The sequence below is a fragment of the Anabrus simplex genome, chromosome 13 (assembly GCF_040414725.1).
Source record: "Anabrus simplex isolate iqAnaSimp1 chromosome 13, ASM4041472v1, whole genome shotgun sequence".
Taxonomy (NCBI): domain Eukaryota; kingdom Metazoa; phylum Arthropoda; class Insecta; order Orthoptera; family Tettigoniidae; genus Anabrus; species Anabrus simplex.
The window spans coordinates 88,458,984-88,480,366 of record NC_090277.1 but is presented as its reverse complement, the minus strand read 5'-3'; the positions used below and the strand labels follow the sequence as shown (position 1 = coordinate 88,480,366).

The 21,383-nt window shown below is 39.3% G+C and overlaps 1 protein-coding gene across 1 annotated transcript in view; it reads right to left on the bottom strand.

Annotated features, from left to right (window-relative positions):
• LOC136884959 (intermembrane lipid transfer protein VPS13A) overlaps positions 1 to 21,383 on the bottom strand; it is a 263,969-nt gene that overhangs the window by 35,782 nt on the left and 206,804 nt on the right. Inside the window, exons 53-58 of the mRNA XM_068230153.1 lie at positions 21,244 to 21,378; positions 14,449 to 14,600; positions 13,089 to 13,254; positions 10,010 to 10,200; positions 6,505 to 6,700; positions 2,586 to 2,747 (exon numbers count right to left, since the gene is read on the bottom strand). Of these exons, the coding sequence (XP_068086254.1) occupies positions 2,586 to 2,747; positions 6,505 to 6,700; positions 10,010 to 10,200; positions 13,089 to 13,254; positions 14,449 to 14,600; positions 21,244 to 21,378 (1,002 nt within the window). The remainder of the gene's footprint in view (positions 1 to 2,585; positions 2,748 to 6,504; positions 6,701 to 10,009; positions 10,201 to 13,088; positions 13,255 to 14,448; positions 14,601 to 21,243; positions 21,379 to 21,383) is intronic.

Here is a 21,383-nt window from a genome sequence, read left to right as displayed (position 1 = left end):
CTAAATTTTGTTCTGTGGTTTGTGGGTTGGCAATATTAATCCTTTCTTTCCGCCAGTTTTGAACTCAGCCAATCCCGAATTTCGGTAATTAATTTTCCACCAATCATAGCTTTCTTCTTCAAATTTCCATGTGTAATGCTTAGTCTACCAATAAAGTCTGGTGGGTGTGTCTACTCATTCTTGAAAGGTCTCGAATTTTCCACGAGGGTATAAAAACTGCTGATTCTCTTGTGTTGAGGCCACTAGTATAACTTCTACTCTGTGTGTGTGAATATGAATCAGGGGGCGGGGAGCGACTCTTCTACAAGGTAATGGCCATTTAACTTCTTTATTTTTTTCGCTAGCTCAACAGTTTAACTCTTGGAGAAGGTTCGAAACCTTTAATATGTAATCCATCTCCTTAAAATGTAAATCCTTTTTTTCTGTCTATGTAAAAACTACTATTTCTTGAACTGTAATTCGGGGATAGAGAGTGCTTCACCCTCTCGAACTCCCCTTCATTTTGAAATTGAGGTGACTGCGCTTTTCTAACCGTTTCTACTCTTCCTTAAAGTGTTTAAATCTTTCAGACGAGTCACCTCCTTAGCTTGGGACTAGACCCTGTATATCGGCCTAGAGCCACCTAGGTTTTAATATGTAGAGTTAGGAGTGCAAATTTACGCCTCCATCCCCTTTGCTTTGGGCCAGTAACTTAACTTGATGTTTTGTTTTCTTCATGTGAAGGCCCTGTAGGTTGGGTATTAATTACCCCTGTTTCCTTATGTGCCTTAAGGGCAGATAGAAGTGAAGTTTGTTGTAGCCTTTGAGAGGCTTGTAAAATTGAGAGCGGGTCTGCTCTTTTCCTTAACATTGTAATTAGGAGCAAGTGCTCCTTGGCATGATGGGGTTTTCTGCCCCTTTGTTCATTTTTGTACCTTGGTAAAGTTGGGCTAATCGCTCAAGGATTGTGATTGTGGGGCTCGAAGCCCAAAACCTGGTAAAAAACCCCTGAACGGGAAAAATTATTTTGTACCTGCCTTTCGTTGTTATTTCACCTAGTGGAAATTGTTGAATGTTGTTATCTGTTATTTGTTGATTTTGAAAAGAAAATATAACCTTTGTTAAAGTTTTAAATTAACTTTAATTCTGTAGTTGAGACCTATTCCAGCCCGCACCTTCTTTCACCTCTGCTGTTCCACAGAGACCTCGGAACATATATTATCAGTGGTCCTATCAATAAATACTACATAACAAAGGTTATATAGAAACAAATTTCCGATCATTTATGTCTTATACATTTTTGTCGTACTGGCTATGATAACACAGATATTCATAAATTGTATTTTGTTGCTAAGTCCATATCAAAACTGATATTTTAAGTGGTTTTTACAGAATAAATTATTCGATGAAGGTACTGCACAATTATACCTGACAAGCAAATTATTACTCTAGGTTTCGCCACACAGTGAGTGAAAGACAGTCCGTGGGAAATGGTTAAATATTTTGGCTAGTACATCATGGAAAATGGAGGATTAGACAGAACAATAAGTCACAGGATTCAGGCTGGATGGAGAAACTGGAGGAAGATTACACAGGATATCTTATTCATAAGTTAGAAGTAACAGACATGAAAGTAGTGAGAATGATTGCTGGTACAAACAGGTGGGAACAATGGCAGGAAGGTACTCGGAAAGAGGAGATAAAGGCTAATTTAGGAATGAACTCGATAGATAAAGCTGTACGCATAAACCGGCTTCGGTGGTGTGGTCATGTGAGGCGAATGGAGGAGGATAGGTTACCTAGGAGAATAATAATGGTCTCTGTTATGGAGGGTAAGAGAAGTAGAGGTAGACCAAGACGATGATGGTTAGACTCAGTTTCTAACGATTTAAAGATAACAGGTATAGAACTAAATGAGGCCACAGCACTAGTTGGCAAATAGCGGATTGTGGCGACGTTTAGTAAATTACATAAAATCAGCTTCATGGCCCGTATAGCACTTATACAGATTCACAACCAAGTATTTTTTATTTTCCACCTTGTCGATACACTAAATTGCTTAAGGCAACTTATTGGTTAAAAGTGGTACATGTTTCGTATATTATCAACATCTTCAGCCACATAACACTGTTTAGGGAAACATTCATATAATGACAAAGTATCAATGTTTTAGGGGAAGTGTCCTTAAAATTAACATAAGAAGTCTTCTTGGTTGTGAATCAGTTTAGTAAATTCACAGAGACTTGCAGACTGAATGCTGAAAGGCATAACGGTCTATAATGATTATGTATGTATGTATGTATGCATGTATGTATGTATGTATGTATGTATGTATGTATGTATGTATGTATGTATGTATGTATCTATGATGTATGTATGTATGTTCCTTTGAGTCTCTACTGTAAATACCTGAAAATAATCTGAGCTGAACTGCTGTAACAGTGAATTTTTCAAGAGATCGTAATCCCCTCCGTCCGCAGGGTAATGCGATGCCCGAATGTTTTGTGTCACTAAGGGTTAAGTAAGTAGCTTTTCCTTCTTTCTTTCTTCCTTCATTCTTTAGATAGATATATAGATATAAATTCTATGTAAGCTATGTGTCATACCTTTTTGTAATCCTCATCAAAGCTGAGGTTACTCAGTATATCTCCAAGTGACGAAGTGATGAGAGACACGGATCCAGCCGTTCCTCCCACCACATGACCCAGAAGACTCTGAGCTCCATAACTGAGACCTTCAGCAAACTCCTCAGGTCCTTCCATCACACCCTGGAATAACAAAAACATTTAACTTGGAAAATCTTACAAGCAATTTCTGTCTCGTGAGTTTTACGAGTAACTCTCAATTTTATTATAGACACATATTCGTTGACAAGACTTGATTGTTAAGACTCACAATCCTGTTTTAGAGAACACAAGTAATTCTAACATCTTGAACAACCTGGGTACACTTGACCTGAGAAGCTCTTTACAGTTCTCTGATCCATACCAAATGCAATACTCTTCCAAGATACTTCCCTATACACGTTCTCCACAGCCCAACATGCAATTGGCATACTCATCATGTGCCCCGTCCATGCTTAACCTTATAACAACGTTCTATCTTCCACCGTCTCACAACTCTTGGCAACTCACTGCCCGATATTGACATATTCACACCCTTTGTGTCCTTCAAACACAAAATTAAATGATTCCTTCGAAGTCCTCTCCAGGTTTCCATTTTCTTTCGTCCTTCCAAAATATGGCCTTTCCTCTTGCCAACTCTGTAACCGACCTTTGCCAGTTATCGTTGCATTCCTGTTACATTGTTATTGTTGTTAACTTTCTGTTGGTACTTAATATTGTAGTTTATACCAATTGTTATCTTATTATACTTATTTAAATTTGTTACATTAATAGTGTAAAATAGTGCTCCTCAGCTGTATCTAATAATTAAATAAAAAATAAATAAATGTTAAAATAAGAAAAACATTTTTAGTAAGAATTTGTCTTGGTCATATCCACCTAGTAAGAATTTGTCTTGGTCATATCCACCCAATCAATACTTTATACAAACATTTTTAGGGCATGTTATGGTGCTTTCTTTTGGCCTTCTTCAGTTATCAACATTGAATAAAATTAATGGAGTGAATGAACAAGACATTAAAATGTGAATAAGACAATACAATATTATACTTCAAAACTTGAAATTTTCCTCATGGAAATAAATACACATCAATGATCACTGATCAAAATGTTATTATAATGGCTTAATCATGAAAGGTAAAAAACGGTTTAAAAAATCGTTCCAAAACAGCACCAGAATGTTTACTGCTGAGTTAAATATTGCGAACGAGTTATAAAACTGTTAATGGGTCACTGAAGTCACCCGGCTCATTTAATTCTCGTCAGAGGTTTAAGATGGGATGCCCTTGCTGATGTAATGTCATTCTTCGAGTGAAAATTCCAACCAGGGATCGACAGGGACTCAAATTTCAGTCGTCTGGGTGAACAGCCAGCATCTAGGCCACCACACTAATCAAGCCCTAATAATAATTTATTTCTTAATCCGTTTACACCCCATGGTTGTTTTTTCCCCCTCGGACTCAATGAGGGATCCCACCTCTACCGCCTCAAGGGCAATGTCCTGTAGCGTCAGTCTTTGGGTCAGGGATACAACTGGGAAGGAGGAATAGTACCTCACCCAGGCGGCCTCGCCTGCTATGCTGAACAGGGGCCTTGTGGAGGGATGGGAAGATTGGAAGGGATAGACAAGGAAGAGAGAATAAAGTGGCCGTAGCCTTAAGTTAGGCACCATCTGGGCATTTGCTTGAAAGGAAGCGGGAAACCACGGAAAACCACTTCGAGGATGGCTGAGGTGGGAACTGAACCCCCCTCTACTTAGCTGACCTCCCAGTAGTTTAACCACTTATTCACTAGATGCCAGCACTAAGTGATTTTACCTTCTTTAGAGTCTCCAGTTCTGATACTGTTAGATAATTCCAAACCGTACATGATAATTGGCACTGTTCTGGCATTAACCTTCGAACTGGTAATGTTTAATCTTGTGCTGGCAGCCATATTTGGCAGCTTTTACTTGTCTTCTTCTTCTACTTCTTCTTTTGAGACCACATTGGATCACTTTAATCAATCCCTTGGTTTGTCGATTTCTTGGTAAGAACTGTTTGAGCCTTGCCTTGCAGTCCTCCCAGTACTTTTTCATACGTGTTGTCTAAATGAAATACAAAATATCTGCAAGATACAAAATAAATGTGCAAAGTTTTATATATCTACAGAAAGCTAATAAACTGAGGACTGTCGTGGTGACATGAAATTACACAAATATTTTGACCAGAATGGTAATATAGTAAGTGAGATTGAATCAAGGTGTAGTAAAGCTAATGCAGTGAGCTCGCAGTTGCGATCAGTAGTATTCTGTAAGAAGGAAGTCAGCTCCCAGAGAAACTATCTTTACATCGGTCTGTTTTCAGACCAACTTTGCTTTACGGGAGCGAAAGCTGGGTGGACTCAGGATATCTTATTCATAAGTTGGAGGTGACAGACATGAAGGTAGCAAGAATGATTGTTGGTACAAACAGGTGGGAACAATGGCAGGAGGGTACTCGGAATGAGGAGATAAAGGCTAATTTAGGATTGAACTCGATGGATGAAGCTGTACGCATAAACCGGCTTCGGTGGTGGGGTCATGTGAGGCGAATGGAGGAGAATAGGTTACCTAGGAGAATAATGGAATCTGTTATGGAGGGTAAGAGAAGTAGAGGGAGACCAAGACGACGATGGTTAGACTCTGTTTCTAACGATTTAAAGATAAGAGGTATAGAACTAAATGAGGCCACAACACTAGTAGCAAATAGAGGATTGTGGCGACGTTTGGTAAATTCTCAGAGGCTTGCAGACTGAACGCTGAAAGGCATAACAGTCTATAATGATAATGTATGTATGTATGTATGTATGTATGTATGTATGTATGTATGTATGTATGTATGTATGTATGTATGTATGTATGTATGTATGTATGTATGTATGTATGTATGTATGTATGCATGTATGTAATATACAGTCTGTTCAAAAAGTGTAATTCCTAGATCCAAAATAATAACAAAACTTTCGATCATATATACAGTAAACTGGAACATGTCACAAACAAGCTGAGATTGTCAATAATGTATCTGTAAGGCACTAGCACTCCGAGAGGTACAGTCTTGAAAATATTAGGGAAAATGTATTGGCATGCAATCATTTGGAAGCGTGACCTTAGACCACGTTGTTATGATAGTTTGCTTTATGGGAGTTTCGTCTTCACTTTCACTTTCCGATATTTGATGCGAAGAAATAGCTGATAAACATTCCAAATCTGACTCTGAATCTGTCGGTTCATTCTCAATAACCTCAAAGTCAGATCCGTCATTTTCATCTTACAACAAATTTCGCACTCCTTCATTACTAACTTTCTGTAATGAAGTGAAGATGCCATACTTAGACACACACTGTACTAAAAATGTACTGTGTATGATCAATCAAATAACAATATTATATATAGAAGTAAATAACTCACACCAAATGGAAAACTATGAAATAAAATTAAATAGACTAGCAAAGCAGAGCCCGTGAAGGTTTGTTTACAAACCCTACAGAAATGGCGCTCAAACAGATGGTCATAAAACTGCACTCATTTATTTTTGTGATATTGCGCCCAAAGAGGTTGTAAATATGAATGAAACGCAACTTGTGCTGCTGTGGAGACTGAGAATGGCAAGAAGTAGACTGTCATGACATCTGTTGACGAAATAAGGAAATAACAAGAAGAAATACCATGTCGAATATTCGAGAGTTGCAAGTTCTAGGGTTAAACAGTCATGACCTGTTACACCTGTTACACACAAAATATTTCACTGGTGCAAGTACTTGGAGAGAGATCAACTTATACGTTACGTCCAGTAGAGCAGTAAACCTCTGTTCTACTCTCAGGATCCTTTCTAGGTGGTGATATCTCAATGGGGATGACCCTTCATATAGCTGCACTTACTAGGAATGGTTCATAGAAGAAATCGCCAAACCCTTCGGTGAAGTCGGCGACAAGTCCGTACGGGTTCCCCAGTACGTCGAGCCCCAGCACCAAGACGTGGAACTGTTGAATCAGCTGACTGCTGTAGTGCCTGTAGACTTCTGCCACCTGTTGACCAGGAGGTACAAGACATCCCTTCTGTTCGAAGTAGGCCATTCTATAAAATAAAACAGTCAACAGGTAGAAATAAAATCATGGCCTTTGCTTTCCACGTTTGCAACAAATCACAACGATTCTTATAATGCTGAAATGTTTGGATAAAATATTGTCCTTAATGTAGTCTCAATAAAGTCGTATATAGAAAGATAGGAACATTAATAGGTAAACACAATGACAGGTACGCTTGTTGTATCTCATGGGGATCACTGTAAGCACCTAGGGGTTACGTGAACAAATCGTATCCACGAAATTTCACTATCATTTATCTGCCAAATGAAGATAATAATTGCTTTCACTGAAATAAAGTGTAAAATCTGCGGTAAATTAAGAAATACCGTAATTACTAGAGAAATATCTATACGTATTTACAGGCTGTAGACAGGACTCCCTTATGATGCATTCCACTGCTTGTGCCGTCTTTTGTTTCTTGCTTGAGGTCCAGGACTAGCACCGACGAATGGGAGTGCTGTATCTGTGAATTCTCATTATCTTTGTCCATATGACTAGCGCGGGGAGTTCAAACAGCAAAATAGCATGATCCCTGGACCAATAGATATATCACTTAATGAATGAATTAGGGCAAAAAACAAATGAGCAACATGTAGGAAATGACACCTAATTAATTCAAACAAGTTCAGTGAGCAAAGACATCACACACAAAAGTGTTAGACAAACAAAACACATACAGAAGCGCTGCGACATAGCAGAAAAAATAGTTGTAAGGTAGTAAAGTATATATCCATATTATTCTCTACAAGCAAAATATTTTGTACTATTTATTAATTTACTGCAGATTTTACACTTTATTTGAGTAAAAGCAATTATTTTCTTACATTTGGGACAAAAATTACAGTGAAATTTTGTGGATATGATTCGTTCACATAACCGCACCTACTGTAGGTGTTCATTTCTTTTTTTTCCTTTTACAATTGACTTTACTTCGCAGTGGGATAGGAAGGAGCTGGGAGTTGGAAGGAAGCGGGAGTGGTCTCCTAGGGTAGCTGTAAAATGAGGTGTGAATTGGAACCTCTGTATAAAATCGTGAGGCTAAAATGAAGAATACCATGTGGTCACCTTGTGTGTAGGGCTCCTTGTAGAGAACATTTGTTAGACTACTGGACCATTCAAATGACAACAGTAGCTGCATGACCACGTCTTACACAAGACATAGTTCCTGTGTTTAAGAAATCAATTTTAATTTGTTAGAACATATGTTTTTATCATTGCATTTGGAGAAATAGGAGACAGTTCAAAGTGATATTCAATAAGGATTTCACAATTTCGTATAAGAAGACGATCTGCTTTTAGTCTCTGAACACATGGTTTCAGAATGGCTAAGTGATAGTGTTTCAATGACATTTTATCACAATTTTTATTTAGTATAGTCCATATGTCACACTTAGTGTGCCAGAATTTTAAGCATATAAGGTCACAAGGCTAATTAGCTACTTCTTGTTTTAATATTTAAGGTTAGTATTGGATGCGAAAAAGCTCGGAAGAACTCTACTCGCTGACCAAAAGATTCACTTCAATCGCCCGGAAAAGATGTATGCAATTCTACGGACATCTAGCACGAATGGATGACTCGCAACTGACAAAGAAAATCTTCCTCATTATCAGCGGAACCTGACAAAATAAAGTACGGTGGCTTGCCGACACCCAAAAAGATCTCGCAGAAGTCGGCGTTGACCCACTGACAACTACACGGGCTACATTTAGACACAAAATTAATTTGCACAGCTTTGAAGCCAGACAATGTACAAGAAACTTGAAACTCCAGGAGGCATGGACTCAAGAAAGACGACAGACTCACAGTGCGAGGATGAAGAAGTTTTAGGAGGATAAGAGAAACAAGAAGAAGAATGCTAACTAATGGTTCTACGTGCTCCTTAGAGGGCCTAACGCATATATATATATATATATATATATATATATATATATATATATTTAAGGTTAGTATTTTAAGACTGATTAAGGCCGAAGATGCCCTATAGAAAGGGTGAAACATGTCTCGAAGGTGTCTGTAATTGTATGTATTTGTAACCACTTATAAGTGGACAGTATTGAATACGTGGACTAATAAAATACCCTATTTGAATTTTAAGTTATAAATATTCGCTACCCGTCACTGTACAACTAAACATGAATTACATTTCCAACTTCTGAATGGAATGCGAAATACAAGCACAAACAGGCTCATTGTGTTATTCAACAATGTCGCTGCTAACCAGCAAGCAAAACTGAGCATTTCTGAGGCTAATGACTTGCTCCCTGAAGGTGCAATTTATCCTGTGAAGTTCAAGAATTCATGCAAATGCGGCAAGGGCTCTTACCCGAGTTGGAAATCACGTTCCTTCCACAAGGGATGACAAATAACATTTTCAGGGCTAGGAAATATGTGATCATATTAAGCGGCAACAGCAACAATTTGTGACTGATAAGTGAGGTATTTTTGTATAGATTTAATACGATGAGAATCGGGACTTCGAATTTACAACGTGCTAAGCAGGAAAACGTGTTAATGAGGAACGCACTAATGATGTTTCACTGTATTTAGTGGTTGTAGTAAGGATGTAAAGGAAAGGGCGTATAAGTCTCTGGTAAGACCACAAATAGAGAATGTTTCCAGCATACGGGACCCTCACCAGGATTACTTGATAGGAAAAAATGAAATGGCGTACGGCTTTTAGTGCCGGGAGTGTCCGAGGACAAGTTTGGCTCACCAGATGCAGGTTTTTTGATTTGACTCCCGTAGGCGAGCTGCGCGTCGTGATGAGGATGAAATGATGATGAAGACGATACATACACGCAGCCCCCGTGCAAGCGAAATTAACCAATTAAGGTTAAAATTCCCGACCCTGCCGGGAATCGAACCCGGGACCCCTGTGACCAAAGGCCAGCACGTTAACCATTTAGCCATGGAGCCAGACTACTTGATAGGAGAAGAGGGAACAATCATAGAGCTCGATAAGAACAGACATGAAACATAAAAGAACAAGGATAAAGTCATGTTGGAATGGTTTCAACAGAAACAAGCCCAATTTTTTTCAAAGTACTGGGGATTGAAGGCAGGTTTAATGCACTGTCTGGTAGGCTAATGAGATCAAATCACCCACTAGATACCATTTATTGAAGCCATTTAGCTCCATTTAAACCTATGGTATACTAAAGTAGCAAAATGCTTCATCAGTATCTATTTCTCCCCCTCTGCAGATTATTATCCGCAGTTTCTCTCCTCCCAATTACTCTGAATAATTGAGAGTCTACTGTATTAATTGAATATACTCATAAGCATACTATAACATACTTGAGCTTAATTCCTTTCACTTCAGCGAGAGACGCGCCGAACGAGTTGATGAAGAAGTCGAGTAGGTCCGACTTGAACGTGTGAATTCTCTTCCTCGAATGCACGGTCCCTCTCCGAGAGAAACTGAACTGCAGTTTCAGCGGGGACATATGCAGGTACTCGATCATAACCTTTGGAGCATCGCCAGGAGGCTGGAAATGAGTTGCCAACATTTTAACATCCTTCAGCGTGTATGATAAAACAATTATGCATAATAGCTCAAAATAATAGGGGAAAGAACAAGTTTTTTGATATGAAAATTAATGCACCGGAAATGTTGATTTCAAGAGTTGGTAGCATATGTTACATACTTTCACTGGCTTCATTTGAAAATGTCAGCAATAAAACAATGGTAATTGTTCATGATGTAATAATTTTGGGATTATGCTGAATAATTAAAGTTAATGATTCCATCATAAATAACATCAGATATGCCAATGACACTGTGGTACCTGCAACCAATCTCCAGGATCTACAGGAACTATTTAATGCTGTCACTGAAGCCAGCAGCGCCATGGGCTTGAGGCTTAATGTAAAGAAGACCAAGTGGATGGTTATAAGCAGGAAAGAAGATAGCATTTGAGGTAATCTCACAGCAGCAAAGGACCAGATCGCAAGAGTGGCAACATTTAAATACCTGGGATATCACATCAATGATGACTGGGACCTTGCTCATGAGATCTGATACAGAATTGAGCAGACCAGAACTTCTTTTTAGAGACTTAGAAAACTTTTCAAAAGCCATAACCCTTCCATTACACTACGGACACGACTACTCCTGTGCTACGTTTTCAGCATTCTGTTATATGACATTGAGGCATGGACACTAACTGAGACCATGTGCAAGAAGTTGCAAGCATTTGAAATGTGGTCGTACTGAAGGATGCTGAAGATACCTTGGGCAGCTAAAATGGCCAATATAGAAGTTTTATACCGTATGAACAAAGAACCAGAAATTCTCACTGCCATCACAAGAGAAGGAAACTAGTATACTTTGATCATATGATGTGGAACAGTAAATACCACCTTCTGCAAGTAATACTCCAAGGGAAAATTAATGGAAAACTTGGTCCGGGGAAAAGTAGGACATCGTGGCTCGGCAACTTGAGCCAGTGGTTTGGGGTGACAATGATTACTCTGTTCAGAACAGCTATGAACAGACAAGATATCATGCTACTGATCGCCAACGTTCTCCGAGGACATGGCACATGAAGAAGAAGAAGAAGAAGAAGAATTGAAGTATATAAACACACTCAATGCACATTTTTAAAGGTACCTTGCTTTTCTTCATCAGGATAAAACAGAAAAAGGACGCATCAATGGTTGCTAGGAGAGAGCAACAAATAACTTGAAATGGAGCCATTCGTTGTCCCTAGTATGGGGCTAAAATGGCACCCCTATTACATCTTAGGGCACCATTTTAAGTTATTTGTTGCTTCCTCTTAGCAACCATTGGTGTCCGACTCGTTGGCTGAATGGTCAGCGTACTGGCCTTCGGTTCAGAGGGTCCCGGGTTCGATTCCCGGCCGGGTTGGGGATTTTAACCGTCATTGGTTAATTCCAATGGCCCGGGGGCTGGGTGTTTGTGCTGTCCCCAACATCCCTGCAACTCACAAACCACACATAACACTATCCTCCACCACAATAACACGCAGTTACCTAAACATGGCAGATGCCGCCCACCCTCATCGGAGGGTCTGCCTTACAAGGGCTGCACTCGGCTAGAAATAGCCACACAAAATTATTATTTATTAGCAACCATTGGTGCATTGTGTTTCCGTTTTTCATTTTCTCCTGATGAAGAAAGGCAAGGTACCTTTCGAAACACGCGCCGAGTGTGTTTATATACTTCACTACATGGCATAATCCCAAAAATTTTACATCATAAATAGTTACACGGGCCGTGAAAGTCTAAGCGGTGACCAGCGCTGTCGGGTAAGTCCGGCAACGCTCGGTCGTTTTCATTTGATTCACGGTTTCCTTCCTCAGAGTGTAGACCACATGTGTTTGTTTGCTTCTCTTAATGACAAGCCGCAGGATATAATCGAATGTTGGAATAGACATTCTAAAGTACTCCCGAAATGTATCTGGATGTAAACATAACTTCTTGTATAAACGACTGAATTCCCTGTTTTCTGGCCTATTCGTATTAGTAGGATGAACATTCCATCGCCTTGGATTTCTGCCAGAATACATCAAATAATATTTAGCCGCATTACCACTTTCAAGACAAGTCCATTTACGATACTTCGAGAGAGGCATCTTGACAACGCACTGTATACGTTGCCATTAGATTCAGTAAACTCTGACTATGACATTGAACATTCTCTTCTCATTTGTGCATAGCACTGCTCTACTCTCTACTCAATAACAATAAATTGACAAGAGGGTCCACCTTTTCAATACAATATATCAAGTAAATAATATTACATCAGTCTTCGGACTAGTTTCAGCCACTTAGTGGCCATCTTCAGCCAAATAAAAATTAAACAAATCATGTGATAACTAAAACATATGTATACCAGACAAAGGCATTGTTTTAGGAATAATTATAACATTAAACTATATATAATATAAAAAATTAAGGCTATGATCTTATGTTTACATGGACTGCCTGCTTCCTCCAGCAAGTCAGTGCTTGTTCCACATTCGACATTAGAGATTTACTTCTTTGTCTGAGGTCCTAAATCAACTTAAAGGCATCATATTGTGACAAGACGATGTCTGAGAGGAGAGGATAATTGCTCTTCAGTACGGAACAAAAATGAAAAACAACACAACTACTCTCCACTCTCCTCTTCGCACTCCTCACCACTCCGCTCTAAATGCAGACTAAAATAATGAACGCGAGATGAACTTTGAAGCTTGAAATTTTCATCACCAAATGCAAATGAACAATATTAATGCATGAGAGGGTGAAGCAAGCCGTGTTCTATATAAACAAATATAATTAGAAGCAAATGCATAACAATCTAAAATGACTATACAAAAAGAGAGGAATATGTTTTTCCTAGTCCACAAACTAAAGAAAATGTCATACCTTGGCAGCTATGATGGAGATAGGGGTGTGGACCATGGCAATGTCTGAACGTATCCTAACCGAAGGTTTCTCCTCGGTTTGCCACTGTGTCAGAATATCAAACACGGACAATAAGAAGCCTCTGTCAATTTGCAGAGAGAATTCTTGCACAATGACTTTTATGAACCTGTTCACAGAGGAAAGAACATTAAAAGTTACTAAATAGAGCATTCTGACAGGTTGATGTAACAGTTAGACATCAAACACAATAACATTTTGAAGTACAGCTAATATGTCATCAGACCAAGAACAAGTTTCTCATCTCTACCTCTGTCTATCTACGAGGGGCGTACTATATTGTTTTACACTTTATTTTTTGTACGACCGGGTATGGTTCACATTTCACTTTTGAAGGTGGTGACGTGTAACTAGTGTCTTGTTCCACCATTTGGTAGCAGCACATGCACAGGGGCCAACGAATGCACTCGTCATAGGCATTTCATAATAACACTGTCAAGCGTAGGAGAAGACAACATGCAAAGCAACCGTCAGGGACAGCGCTATACGACTTGATTCCTATATTGAGATCATGGCGCTGCAAAAGTTCTCTGCACACGTCCACACACCTCTGCTTTTTGTCTGCAGACAAGAGTCTAGGCACCAATGTGGATGACACCTTTCCTAACTGTAAGTGGCCGTGCACGATCCGCTGCAGCATGTTTTGGCTAATTCTCGTGGCTGCCTCTATCTCCGTAAATGTGATGCATTTGTTTCCTTAGATGGCCTGTTCGACGTTGGCTGGTGTTGATACTGTCACATTCCTTCCAGAACTGGTTCCCATGAGCACGGATGTGTGCCCTGTTTTCCAAACTTTTATCCAGTTGTAAACTGTTTTCCGTGACGGCACATGTTCTACACAAACTGCCACAAAGCGCCGATGAATTTCTGCAGTGGTCACGCCTTCTTTCCATAGGAGCCAAGTCATATAGCGCTGTCTCTGACGGTTGCTTTACATGCTGTCTACTCCTACGCTGACAGTGTTGTTATGAAATGGCTGTGACGAGTGCATTTGTTGGCTCCTGTGCGTGTGCTGCTACCACATGGTGAAACAAGACACTATTTACATGTCACCACCTTCATTATTGAAATGTGAACCATACCCGGACGTACAAAAAATAAAGTATAAAACAATTTAGTACACCCATCGTACATCTACTGTCATCTGCTTGACATTTCGACGATTTCTTTCTTTTTGCCTTTCATAGTACTTTACATTTTGCTCTAAAACTAATTCAGAAAGACTTGAATATCTTCAAGATGTGATCCATCAACTTATCTCATCACTCTCATTACAGTGTTGAACAGTGAAAAATCAACTCACTTGTAGACATCCTGGTTGTGAGTAGGACGATGTCGTTTCATGAAGGCTAGTTCTACGCAAGGTTTAGGACCAACTCGACGTATGATATGCGTGGGCACTGGAGTTGGGTACAGTACTGTAGGAAACACAGCGTCGTGCAGCTGGTTGTCCACCTGGAACATAGGAGATTAATCAGAATTATAAGGAATACATTTTATAATGGAAACCATTCCAAGAACTTGTCTAACAATATCAGGTGCCATTATGCTGTATTTATCTAAAGTTCAGAGCAAAGTACGGAGTGAGTGTTGAGTTACTAATACAGGGCTGTGTTTAACGTATCCACAAAGACGCACACGAGATGCTGTGAGTTGGTGCACTTGTTTTATTCACATGTATTTACAATTTTAACACACACATAACCTTATTCACTGCTCTCACAAACAAAACACTCACATCACAAACCGCCATTTTGACAAATGAATACCGCTGCACGCGGAGATTGCAACTTTAGAACACAAATTTAACAGTTTACTGCTTAAAAGCATGTCCACACCTTGCTACACAATAACTCTCTTCCAACAACTCACTTAACAGTAACTCTCAATCACATAATTATTAAATTAATCTCGTAATGGTCCACCTTTCAATACTATAATATGCAATATTCTAAATAACATTAACTAGAGACTAGTTTTGGCCGGGGCTGGCCATCTTCAGCCTTAATGTAAAACATCTAATAACTAAACAAATGTACATGCACACAATTGACATAAAACAAATGATACAAACATATACAAATTGACATTAAAAAACAGGGATGAAATTATGAGTAAATTTGAAAACAACTAGGTTCTAAATTCTTGCATCTCGAGTAGGCTCATCATCGAGACTCTTTCATGTATTAATATTCACAGAACTGTTAGTTCTAACACTGCTAATCATTACTAATTCAATTGTAAACGGGAGCTGGTAAATGTTGATCCCATAGTCAATCACCAAATCTACTTGAGTAGTGTTAGCCATATAATGTATGGAATATTCTCATTACACAATTAACTTAATAATTATATTGTGATTACAATTAAATACGGATCAGAACCATGAAGTTTATATCTTATGATTTATATCCTATGAGTAACTCTCAATAACTAACTTCACCGTCAAGATCGTCTCTTTATATATATCCTAGCCAGGCTTCCAGAAAGATACGTTATAAGCAATACCTTCATGAAAATTCTAGAGTGCCTAATACAAAGATTATAATGTATGGAATATTCTCAATCGTTCTCGTGCCTATTACCATTCTGGAAGTTACAGTGTGTTTCACAACTATGGATTACAATTTATATATCCAGGTAAGAATAAATTATAATATTAATTCACAGGTACGGTATATACATTAACAGAACATATAAATGTCTATGTACAACACATGTTTCGTGACATAACCTCACACACAATATGATCGTATCATAATAATAATAATACAAATGCTAACTGGATGTAATACTTCACAGCCATACATACAAGTAATAATAATCATAAAATAATGATGAAAACAATAATAATCATGATAGTAAAATACTAATAATAATAAATCGAGCTTGATATCTGCATTAGTTACCCATGGGTGAGAGAATATTGTTTTCAAGTTATAACTGTTTCTCGCACTTGCATCACGTTAAGTAGCTCAGACGGCCTCCTAAGCCCAGCCGGTGTGTTAGATTCTAATTCAGTCCAGTGTTATTCTCAAATACATCAGCCTTGTGTTCTAACTATGTAAACAAACTCCTGCAGGATAAAATTCTGGCCACCTTAGCAGTTCCAAAAGCCATAAAAGTAGTTACTGGGGTGTACTAACCAATAATGTTATTATTCAGTCTACTCTGCCATTTAGTAGGCCTAGAGTAAAATGGAACATCGAAATTGCCATGTGGCTTGAATTCAAATGCTTGCATATAGTAGCTGAGGCCATACTGTTATTATTATGGATAAACAGAATCAACAAAATGAAAAAAAGCACAATTTCTAACCTGGTCAACTTATAACAAAAAAATGGTCAATAGACATTAAGATCCAACAGTGGTGGGTACTGGGAATTAGAAGTGCGTGTGGGGGGGGGGGGGGGGCAAAAATTATACAGACAACAAAAAGTACTCAGGTTGAGGGATACAGCGGGCGGGGGGTTATACATGTCAAAACTGAAAAATAAGCTACAAAATGGTAAGTTTTTGATGCTTTTTGAGCGAATTTCGACAGAGAGGTAAAGGTTGACAGTTTACTAACTTAAGTAAAGCAATAATATTTTTTTTTGAAATTTTGATTCAATAGTATACAATTAAACAGTATTACACAAGTATTACAATTAAACAGAAGTATGGCGTGATTATAAAATAAAATAAAAAAACATTTAGTATTTGACTACACTCTAAGAAACAAACAGACAGTATCAAAGTTTCTGTCCACGACCTTGGCAAGAAATATACCCCTGTTACCCTTCTTCACAGCATATGCGAAGTCTCCACTACTTCCTGTGGCGTTATACAAATCGGTTAGCCACGACGAACGACATTTCGTGCGTATTTTTGATAATAATTTTGTTAATAATAAAATAAAATAAAGAAAAGAATCAGCTGATATGACAACAGGGCTTGCGCAAAATGTTTAAAAAATAATAATTCCTATAATTCCTAGTTTCAGCCAGCTAAAATGGGATAAAAATGTAATGTTTTCTCCACAAAGTGGGGGTAAGGTCAACTGCCCCCCTTCACGCCCCTTAATCGCTGCTACTGAGATCCAGCACTACCAAACTGTAACTTTGCCCGAAGCCACTTAAGCATGCGAAACCTTATTCCAAATTAAAAATGAAAGAAGAATGATCAGAACCAAATAAAAAGTACCAGGTTGAAGGAGTCTGGAGAATCCTCCCCAATGAAACTGTCTATCAAGAGATTGACCCAGTTACCAGCACAACGAAGAAGAAAAGAATCTCTTATTTCTTTCATATCTGACAATTACCAGAAAACAGGACTTTTTTTTTTTTTTACGACAACTAGTGATGTGAAATCTGCGAAAGAAGACAGGAGGGGATTGGATCAAAGATATTCAAGAGGATCTCAAAACAGTTTTACTCGAAATTACAGATGCAGAGAACAAGAAGAAAATTACCACTCTTCTTAAGAATCACAAATTTCCAACTGAAATGATGCAGAGAAGGTCTGTAGAGATTTCAGACGAATTAAGAACACTGCGATCAGAACGAATGAAGAAGTACTGGGCAGATAAGAAGAATCAAACAGTACAACCTTCAAAGAAAAAGTGTACATGGAAGACTCAAGTGGTCCAATGTGGCCAATAAAGTTAATAATAATAATAATAGCCTAATCATTATTTTTTTAAAAAAATAACAAGTTTAGTTGACTGTGTGGCATGGGCCATGTAGTTATAAGCTTATAATAGGGAGAAAAATTTAGATCCATCTTGAACATCATACGGAAGGACCATGTCATCAACCTTTGCCGTTCTTAAGAAAGTGCATGCTATAAGCATTAGCCATTGTCTCAGATGGATAGGGCACATCTGTTGTATGAGTGATACCATGATACCAGGCTTCCTCGTCTACTTCGCATGGCAAACGGTGTTCTGGCACAAGACCTCATGGAGCCCCTTTGAGGCATTTCAAGGATCAGCTAAAGCATACTTTGAAGAGAGCTGAAATTAACACTCTAAACTTGGGATATGCTTGTTGAGAATTGTATACTTTGATGCCACACTCTTTCTACATCAGTTACTGTGTTTGAAGAGAAACGACAGCAAGGGAGCTCCATCAAGCTCAGCCCTGCCCTCTCCCAGCCATTCCATGTTATTTGTGTGGACGTACGTTTCATGCCAAAATTGGGCTACTAAGTCATATGAAACCAATTCACAAAGCATTGCAAGTGTCAAAATGTAAACCACTGAAGAATATGTTTACTCAGATACGAGTTGCAGGCGCAGCTGCCGACATTAGGGAGACGTTGAGACTGAACTCCACCATCGGAAGCCCTGAAGATGGTTACCATGGTTTCCCATTTTCACACTAGGAAATTGCTGCGGATGTACCTAAAGTTAGGTCAACACAGCTTACTTTGCATTCTTAGCCCTATTGAGCTAGAATGACACTAAACTGCAAGAACAAAAGAGAAATCAGTTTGAAGTTCAAATTACAGAAGAATACATCCCCACATGAGTCATATTAGCCCTTTTTTTTTTGCTAGTTGCTTTACGTCGCACTGACACAGATAGGTATTATGGCGATGATGGGACAGGAAGGGGATAGGAGTGGGAAGGAAGTGGCCGTGGCCTTAATTAAGGTACAGCTCCAGCATTTGCCTGGTGTGAAAATGGGAAACCACAGAAAACCATCTTCAGGGCTGCCGACAGTGGGGTTCGAACCTACTATCTCCCGAATGCTGGATACTGGCCGCACTTAAGCGACTGCAGCTATCGAGCTCGGTGGTCATATTAGCTGAGTGACATTGTAACTGGCTTCTTACCATGGCAGTCACGGTTCAAATGCCAGCCAATGCACATGGGATTTTGAAATTAAAGGTCATACCCCTGCAGTTCGGATTCCAAGTGCAACAGGAGGTCCTCTGGTTACAATCCATAAAACTGCAAGGTTGCTTGCTTTCTCCTTACATGGGCGATTCTTGTTCGCCTTCGACCTCAACAGTATATCCATGTTGCCATTGACGCTTTCACGGCCCGTACTTACAGACATGATATAGGCTTCTGGGCTTATGGCGTGTTAAGAAAATAAGGTGAAATTCTTTACTTTGCTCTGCGTCATCAGAAGAAAATCTCGACTGTTCACGAGAAAGGCTTATCGAGGAATGAGGTTTGAATTTAGACGTTATAATAGAAGTGGAAATGGTACATTCATTCATCACCAGATGGCTCACCAGACACTATACAGTGCTAGCATTCGAAGCGGAAGCTGACGGAACCATCAGAATCAGTCTGAGAGGGACGGAGGGAGTCACATAACAACAGGAGTACACATGTATGAAAGCATGACATAGATACAAGACTGGAACGAAACATCTGGCGGTGAAGAACGTATGAATTTGGAAAACACCGAAGCGAAATAACGTAGTGAAGGGACAGGGAAGGTGAACTACCTACGTAAATCCTTAATGGCTGGCAACCATGTATTACTTAAGTGATAGCCAGTGTCCCTGTTGAAATTGTTAGGATTTCTACACATTTCCACAGCTTCCCTTATAATCCTGGACCTGTAGTGTCTAGTGTGGGTAAGAGCTCGAGCATCTTGGAACACAACATCATGGCCCGACCATAGAGCGTGGTCAGCTATTGCTGATTTGTCTGGCTGGTCGAGATGAATATTTCATTCATGTTCTTTGATACGAGTACCAATGGACCAGCATGTTTGGCCAATGTATACCTTGCCGCAAGTACCGTGAATTTTGCATACCCCAGGATGTAAAAGTGGGGACAATTTGTCCTTGGTTTTACCCAGACTGTGACTCCCTCTGATGGTTCCGTCAGCTTCCTCTTCGAACGCTAGCACTATATCGCGTCCGGTGAGCCATCTGATGATGAACGAACGTACCACTTCCACTTCTACTACTATAATGTCTACATTCAAACCTAATTCCTTGGGAAGTCTTTCTTGTGACCAGTCGAGATTTTCTTCTAGTGATGCAGGGCAAAGTTCTCTGCGAAACGTAAAGAATTTCACCTTATTTTCTTGACACGGCATAAGCCCAGAAGCCTATATGATGTCTATAATGTATCTATGCTTTAATGCAAAAGGAGGACAGTGCAAGCGCTGGAATTGCAAGGTGACAACATCAAGTTTTGTTAATTGATATTTGATTATAGAACCAGATAGAGATGTTGCAATAGAAGTGGCTTCCAGAATACAAGCAGGGTGGAGAAATTGTTGACAGAAGTCAGGAGTGCTCTGCAATAGGAAGGTGCTAAAACAACTTGAAGGAAAAGTTTACAGGACTGTCGTGAGGTCAACTGTGCTGTACACTATTAAAATAGTGCCTCTAAGGAAGAAAGATATCAGCATGTTAGTAGTGGAGATGAGGATGCTTCGATGGATATGTGATGTCACCAGAAAGGATCACCTCTGAAATGACCAGAACAGAAGTATGAAATGACCAACAATGAAAACTTCTATAATCAGAACAAAGATTCAAGAAGCAAGGATAAAGTAGTCTCATCATCTGATGAGGAGGGATGGTAACTATGCTGGCAAAAACATTACGTAAAACTTTAAGAGGAAATGTGGACACCCAAAGAAGGGATTGATGGACCTGTTGGAAAAGAACTTCAATGTTAAAGTAGACTAGGACAGAGACAATGGATGAGACTTGTTATATAGATATAGCGCGCCTGCCTAGTGCAGGATAAACTACGGAAGAAGAATAAGAATAAGAAGATTCGATCTGTAGTGGAGACCATGTCAGACTCTGTTTTCCTGACTCTAGTTATATTATTAAGACTTATCACTTGTAGAGCGTAAAGAAAGAGGGGCCGTGCAGTTGTGAGCTTGCATCCCAGAAATAGTCGGTTCGAACCCCACTGTCGGCAGCCCTGAAGGTGGTTTTCTGTGGTTTTCCATTTTTCACAGCAGGTAAATGTTGGGGCTGTACCTTAATTAAAGCCATGGCCACTTCCTGCCCACTCCTAGCTCTTTCCTGTCCCATCGTCGCCATAAGACCTATCTGTGTTGGAGTGATGAAAAGCAATTAATTGTTAAGAAAAAAAGGAAAGACGGTAGTAAATTCTCCAACTTACTTGTATCCTGTGCAGCTTACAGTGGATGTAACTCTGGTGTTCTGACTTACGATACTGCAACCACACTCCAGGGTAGTATCGACGTCTCAGTTCACCGTAAAACGGTTTCGTCATGTGCATCTTTTCAAAGTCCACCTGTA